Source organism: Pundamilia nyererei, unplaced genomic scaffold (genome assembly GCF_000239375.1).
Source record: "Pundamilia nyererei isolate P.nyererei 1_Seehausen unplaced genomic scaffold, PunNye1.0 scaffold00212, whole genome shotgun sequence".
NCBI classification, from domain to species: Eukaryota; Metazoa; Chordata; class Actinopteri; order Cichliformes; family Cichlidae; genus Pundamilia; species Pundamilia nyererei.
Window position 1 is genome coordinate 519,963 of NW_005187613.1, and position 7,809 is coordinate 527,771.

General features: G+C 40.6%; 1 protein-coding gene across 1 annotated transcript in view; it reads right to left on the reverse strand.

The window, feature by feature from the left end:
* The window catches only part of sonb (SON DNA and RNA binding protein b), a 26,247-nt gene extending 21,298 nt beyond the window's left edge, over positions 1-4,949 (reverse strand). Inside the window, exons 1-5 of the mRNA XM_005748080.2 lie at positions 4,845-4,949; positions 4,153-4,353; positions 3,767-3,801; positions 1,539-1,711; positions 185-339 (exon numbers count right to left, since the gene is read on the reverse strand). Coding sequence (XP_005748137.1) covers positions 185-339; positions 1,539-1,711; positions 3,767-3,801; positions 4,153-4,353; positions 4,845-4,927 — 647 coding nt within the window. The 5' untranslated portion in view covers positions 4,928-4,949. The remainder of the gene's footprint in view (positions 1-184; positions 340-1,538; positions 1,712-3,766; positions 3,802-4,152; positions 4,354-4,844) is intronic.
* Positions 4,950-7,809: the final 2,860 nt, after the last annotated feature.

The window sequence follows — 7,809 nt, forward strand, 5'->3', positions numbered from 1 at the left end:
TGGAATGTCAGGTAAAGTCTACAGAGTGGTAGAATAAATACTAAATAAATGCGGTACATTCACTGTTGGCAGCCCTCTTGGCAAATTAGGATCATCAGCCCACAGATTTGAAGGGAAAACAGTTTGTATAGCAAAATAAACAGAGGAGGAGCCATCAACATTTCGTTCAAAGTTTGCTTCCCACCTGGAGCGAGTCCTAGACCTCTGACGGTAGTGTCGAGTCCGAGACTCAGAGTTCTTCACTGGGCAGGAATGTGACTGGGAGTAGGAATGTGAAGGTGAATGGCATCCCTGCCTGTCACGTCTTTCCTCATCTTCTATTCCTTTATTTGAGTTTTCCTGTCAGAGAGCAATAAAAAATAAACCTTGTTTTCATTATTCTTTCGTGAGTGTAGCATGGACTGGTAATGATATAGCACTTTCAACTAACAACTATTTGACCACACAAAGTGCTTTCTTATAACCAGCTTCATTAAACCCCCACACACACTTTCACAGCATCACACTCAGGTTTCACTGTGATGTGCTTATCCTGGCTTTTCCGCCTGAGCCAAAGCTGCCCCAGTTACATCAATATGTAATTTATTTGACCCATCTCCCCCCCAAAGTTATTTTCCCATGCACTCTCAGAACGTCTTCAGTGTGACTGTTACACACTTCCACCCTCAGAGTTGCAGTCTCAGTCCATCCACTTGTGCATTTGCAGAGGAAGCTGGATGTGTATAAAATGGAGAGTCTTCAACTTGATTTTGTGGAAGTGGGCGAAGTTGAAGGAAGGAAAATCTGACAGAAAGGGCGGCTTTTAAGCAACAATTGTGTTTTTATAAGCGAAACCCTTTTGACCACATCGAGAGGTAGAGGCCGTTCTTCCACAGATGCCTCGAGACAGCACACCAGAACCCTGCAGCCACAGTCTCACTCTGGAGGACAAATTCATGGTTGTGCTTCTCATCTCTCCCCATTAGCAGAAATATTCTTAATTATCTCACAATCAAACAGTTGGTTCAAAGTCAGTGGCTGAATCGACCAAATGGCCCAAACTTGAATTTGAAAATTGAAGAATTTTTCATTATGTATTGGATCTAATGGTAACAGGCAGAAATATATTACTGTATTATTACTATTACCAAGCACAAAAATATCATCACACAGACTTATAATCAACACACTTAAGATTTACAATGAAAAAGATAAAAGCTCACATGCAGGGGCTAAATCGGGCCCAATGTCCCGCCTCAGACACTGGCCCAACAAATGCAGGACACTCGCTCCTCCTAAGATAATTAGTCCAACTAAACAGTCCGACGGTGACGACTTTGCAAGAACAGACTAACAAGCTACAGTCGCAGTCAGAAGGACAGCAGTACATAAATTTAACGTGTATTCTTCTTGACATAGTTACTTGTGAACACTACAGACAAATCAAACATGAGAAAGGAATTCTCTCCTACTCTTACTAAAAGCAAAGGGATAAATCTGTATTAGTAACTAAAGCTGATTCATGTATTGGGACCACAATAAAAGTACTTTGTTTTCACCTGTTTTGGGATTATATCAGGCAGCTCCTCCTGTCGTTTTAGTTTAGTATGCTTTAACACAAAAGCAGAGTCAGTATCTGATGAATTCTCATCGTCTTTCCTCCTTTTCTTCTTCTTCCTCTTTCCAATTAAGTGCTTCTTGCGGCATCTGGACTTACTCTCACGATCCCCACCTGGAAAACAGTTTACCAGCTCTGCATATTTTTGCAGCAAAAAATATTGTATGTGACATATACAGGACAACATCTGGCAACGTAGACAGAATTTACAAGGAAATGGGAAAGGAGAACCGCGGAGCTCAGAGTCTGACTGCACTTGGATGATGTGACAGCAGATGCTGTTTATGTGGGTCTGCTGTGGTGAAACGACAACATGCCGAAGATGGACAACAAAGCACGCGTCTTAGATTATAGCCACTTACCAGCAATATTCGTTGTTAGTTTTTATAAATGATCTACCAGTACGTAAACTTTAATGAAGGATGGCCCCCTGTGGACTCGGCTAAAAGACATACGTCTACATCATTAAAGCAGTATTGAAGAAGTTTTTAGAGAATTCCACACTGATAATTGTCACATTACTCAAATAGAAACTACTAATACACTATTGAACCTGGCCCTTGTTTTGCTCTTCAACTTCTCTGAGTTTGGTTATGCAGCATGTCTGTAGGTTCTCAGTCATTCCAGACATCGTAATCTAAGGAGCTTGGAATGAGAAGCAACTGGACTTCTTTCAGTTTCTTGAAAACGTGTGCAGACCTCAGACCTCTGCATTGGAGAAACCAAACAGCTACTCCATAAGCGCACGGCACAACATAGAAGAGCCACCTGGACAGGACAAGACTCAGCTGTACGTCTGCATCTAAAGGTCAAAGGTCGCTCTTTCGAGGACACCAGAGAAGACAGATGGTTTAAAAGAGAGTTGACAGAAGCCATCTATGTCCACTGTGAACGACCATCCTTGAACAGAGCGGATGGCTTACCACACCAACCATCTGCCACCTACAATCCAGTTTTGAAATCCCTTCCCTGGCGTCTTAATTAGGGGTGGTATCGTTTAGGCTTTATCTGTGCCAAATCTGTACTTTTGAAACGGTGCCGGTGCTTAAAGAATGGAGAACACAAACCTCTCATGTTTTTATTTTTAGCAGTCTCTTTTTCTCCACCATCCAGCCCCACGCACCGGGCGATCCGTGCTAACTCACTAATGGAGATTTACCACACCCGCAGCAGATGTGCTCGGTGTGAGGTCTCGCAGCAAGCTATCAAATACGGTGCATTTCTCGGCTTTTAAAAAAAACGCTATGCGTCGCCAGGTGCTTCATCAGATTCCAGGTGTTACCTCCTTTGACAGTATCACAGTATCAGCTTAAAGCACTTGTTGCTGCTGAGTTTGCATCTTTTGCTGTGAAGTACAGCCAGACTTTGACCGCTTCACCTTGGACATTTTTAATCTGTAGCTCTGCTCTAAAAGAACGTACGTACTTGGGCCCGCCTACTATCCTTGGAAAGGTAAAATGATTGGCTGGAATCCAGAGTGTATGACAGCTCAGAAAAAAAATGGCACCGGATATCGGTACCCATCCCTAGTCCTAATGCCCACTCACATTTTGCGTCAGTTCATCTACACAGACACATGATAGGGTGAGTCAACTGGCCCACACACTTTTAAACAGCTTGGCTCATGTGATGAGGCACATGATCAATAATAGGTTGAGGAGACTTTTCCTCACCCTATCATGTGACCTATCAGGTCACCTGACGCAAAATGCGAGTGCGTGTTGAGGTACCTGGGAAGGGATATCAAGACTGCTTTGTAGGTGGGTGTCTTAAGCCACCCCCTCTGCTCAATGATGGTCATTCACAGTGGACATACATGGTCTCTGAGAACCTACACAGACATGCTGCCTTCCAGAGCAGACAAAACCTTGAAAAGGGTGCAGTTAGAATACAGTACAAAGGACCAGAGTCTTCATGTAGCTAAAGAAGGACATCAAAGACGGGGACAATGTCAAACCAATCAGCTTCTGGGAACATGAGACTGAAAAGGGCCAGCTGGTCAGCAGTGACTTAACTTTTAAATAAGAACAAGGGGATTGTCTACTGAAAATATTTTTTAAAAACATATATAAAGATTAGCCACAGAATAGGGCAGCTGTGAATATACCAAGTCTATCTGCGGCAAACACTCGATGCTCAAAAAGTTGACAATATAATAAAGAGCCGTACCTTGCTCTGTTTTTCTTTCCGTTGGTGTTCCTCTTCTATGAAGCAAAGATAAAGCCTGAATTAGGCACATTTAAACAGTCGTAATTAACAGTAAAACGGCAGGAAGCTATTGACTGTTTTTGTACAGTAGTGTTGCCCCCCTGAACGATCTAGGTTGCGGGCTACACGTTATCCCACCGTGTATGTAGTAAACCTTTTTACTCCCTTCATTCACTGACTTTTGAAACTGGACATAATGCACAGGTAAAGTTACAGGTTCCTTTGTGAGCCCAGCCCCTTCCTCTCAGACTATCACATGCTTTCTTTGGAGTTATATTTGCTGGCTGAGCACGTGAGCACACAGGTTTTCTGACTGTGGATGTTGCAGCATGTGCTTTCAGGATCACCTTGACTTGTGTTTATTTTTTCGCTTCAGGTCTGCCCCAGACTCTGAACTACTGTCCTTCTCTCGGTTCCTCTTCTTCCTCTTGCTTTTGTGTTTTTTGTGCTTCTTGTGCGAACTGCTGCTTCTCACGTCTTTGTGTCTCTTTGTAGAGGCATTTTCTGCTCCATCCACGTTACTGCAGTCACCCACTCTTTTAGCATCACTGATGGACAGAGGCAGAGAAAATACGTGTTACTGTTTGACCAGAAAGAGTCAGCCAACGCTTATTAAATGTCTAATATTCTGAAGCCTCTCCCTGCACCGCTTATTGGATAGTAAGATCCAGATGAGGTGTTTAACATGCCTGTTGAAGATTTAAGAGGTTTCAGGTTTCTTTTATCATTGCTTCGAATTCTTTTCATAGTCTTATCATTAAAACCGGCAGTGGCTTAAATAGAAAAATGTCCGCTTCAAACCTAATTAACTGTTTTTAAACTTTACGGACTCTCTCGGCTTTCTTTTCGACCTCCCGCGTCCACGAATGGCCTCGCTCCTAGCGGTACAGTTTAACTGAAAACAAACCTAAGCAACGTTAGCTTTCATCCTTTATTTGGCAACTGGTGCAGCAACCGGTAGCTGCAGCAGCGACTAACATGTCTGTTCAGTGAAATTTCAAATAACGTCTCAATAGAAGAATACAAACAAACAACATACGCTTTGTCCTCATTCTGGTCTTCAATTTCTCTGATTTTATTTAATATGAAATCTTGAAAAATTTGCTCTATGTTGGCCGCCATGTTTTAATGTGCATCGCTTTGCCGTTCCGGGTGGAAAGTGAATATCTGTGGCAATGTTCCGGATGAAAATCTGTTCCTCCTCAGCAGACTACACGCAATCCTATACAGTTCCTCTGTATAGGGTATTGTTTTTTTCAGTAATCATTGTCATAATGATGATGATGATTATTATTAATTACTGTTGTCTCTGCTCAGTTTATTATTATTATTATTATTAGGGCCCGAGCACTGAGGCCCTACTGTATCTTTCATCTTCTTCTTCTTCAGGCGAAACAAGGGCCTTTTTGAGGGCTTTAACATGCTCAAAAACTCATGAAATGTTGCACACGTGTCAGGTCTGGTGACAAATTTCGTATTTTAATGGTTTTACATATGAGCATTGGTAAATGGCTCTGGAGCGCCACCTATGTGTTGTTAAATGCAGTCCTACGAACACATCGTTTGAGCTACATGAATGAAATTTGGCCCACATGTGTATCATGCTGACATGAACAAAAAAGTCTGTGGGACCATTGACACAAACCCAACAGGAAGTCCATCATTTTGGACTGAATGTGACATTTTGGCTCAGTTTTTGCTATTTCCAGGCCTTGTACTTTTGCAAACTCCTCATCGGGATTTGATCTTATCAGCTTCATATTTGGTCAGTGCCAGCTGCACACCTGGGCCATGTTAAATTGTGGAGCTGTTGAGTTTTTGGGATAGGGTGTGGCCGTGGCGCCACAACCGATCCAAAATATCAATTACCAGTCTTATGTTGTTAGTTATGTGTCTGCCATTCATAAAACCAGACTGTGTTTCATCAATGATATCATTAAGTGCACATTTTAATTTTTTAGCCAAACACATAGCAATTATTTTATATTCATTATTCAGTAGTGAAATATGTCCAATTTTCTATCAAAAGGGCATCTTTTTGAGGGTTAGGAATCCAAGTAATTAGTCCCTGAGTCAAGGAATCATTATCAATGCTTTCAATATATACTTTATGTAAAAAGCGTGATAAGTTCTTTGAAAATAATTTGTAAAATTCAGAAGTCAACCCGTCACTCCCTGGACTCTTATTAGGTTTAATTTTATTAATAGCACCTTCAATATCTAGTGTTGTGATGGGGGCATCACACACAGTTTTATTATTGTCACTAATTGTTTTAATATTACCTAAGAAATTATAGAATTTTTCCATGGCTTCTGTAGAAAAATTAGATTTATAAAAAGTTTTATAAAAAAGTTCACAAGTCTTGGAAATCACTTGAGGTCGTGTGTGATGACCCCATCTGAACAAAGTTTAGTCATGCTGCCAAGTGTATTGTCATGCTTTTCTAATTTTAAAAAATAGCTCGAGTTTTGTTCTCCCTCTTCAAGCCATTTATTTCTTGACCGCACAAAGGTGCCTTTGCCTTGTAAATATATATATTATCTCATTTTAATTGTAAAATTTGAAGTCTGTTCCGGTTATCTTCAGATATATGATCAGGTGATCTAGACAAAGCGATAATTTCAGAAATTATTTCAGACTCTTCTTTTTTTCTATTTTTAACTATTTCAGCTGCTCTTTTCATTAAAAGGGACCTCAATTTAAATTTCATGAACTCCCAATTTTTACAAAAGACTTTTTCAAAACATGCCTTATTCCAATACTCATCTATTTTTGTTTTAATTTCCTTTACCAAAGAATCATTCAGTAGAAGAAAATTATTTAATTTCCAATATGAATTCTACGGTGGCCCTGAGAGGCCAAACAGACTGCAACTTCAGAAAACACCAGCAATAAGAAAAATGCTGCAAAAGCACACAAAACACAACGGAAATAGAAAAAAACACAATGGAAGTGTTTCTGGGGAGACAATAACCTGACGGACCAGTTGCAGGAAGCAAAATAAACTCTGGACCCCACGTGACTACCAGTTGTCAGGTGACTAGTGATGGTAAATTCAATTCTTTTTACTAAATCGAGTTTGAATGAGTCACTCACCAAAGTGAATCGGATTTTTTGAGTAATTTAAGTCAGTTGACCAGAGAGTGCAAGAAATTTACATTTTTCACTCAAACTTAATTTTATTTCTCTTTTCATGTAAATTCTGCTAAGATGAGTGATTGGAAAAGAAAAAACAATTATTTTTATAGAGCAAAAAAGAGCAAAAAAAATTCTAAAGGGAACATTTATTTTTATTTTTATTTTATTAGTATTTTCCTCAAATGTGTCAAATATATATTTTCTCATCTAAATGTCCTCTGAGCTGTGAGCTGTGAGCTGTGGGCGATAATGCTCCTTAACATTGGTTGCCAACCAAGCTGTGAGCCAGGAGTAACTCAAATGTGCTGTTAGCATGTTAGCAGAGTGATGCTACTGTGAACTGAGGAGTTATTGTCTTGATGTGAGCTTCTACTCAGGGTTTTTTCCTCCAGTTCAGAGCAGAAATGTTTTTATTAACAAACTGGCTGTTGCTTTTCCCCCCCACAATTTTAATTATAAGTTAGATATATTTCTACTAATGAGATTAGTTTGCTGTTCTGTTTGGCTCTCAGCGAAGGCGGCCGCACTTTTCTCCTCCTTCCCCTTACCTTCCCTGCTTAGCCTCTTGTGTCCTTGTCTTGTCTCGTGTGTAGTTCACTTCCCTGGAACACTCTCTCACAGTCTGTGTCTAAAAACCTAAAAGAGAATTATGGATTTGATCAACTGGTCTCTGAATGCTTTTGACACCCTTTTCTCAACGAGAAGTCTGGGCTCGGGAGAGCCCGAGTGCATTACATCAGGGAAGAGTCCACTCGGAACAACACCTCTGGGCGGAAGCTGGATTACATCTTGGATCAGTTGGCTGCAGTCGTGAGGTCTCAGAATCTGCTCTGTGAGCAAAAGTGTGAAAAGACCACGGAATTGA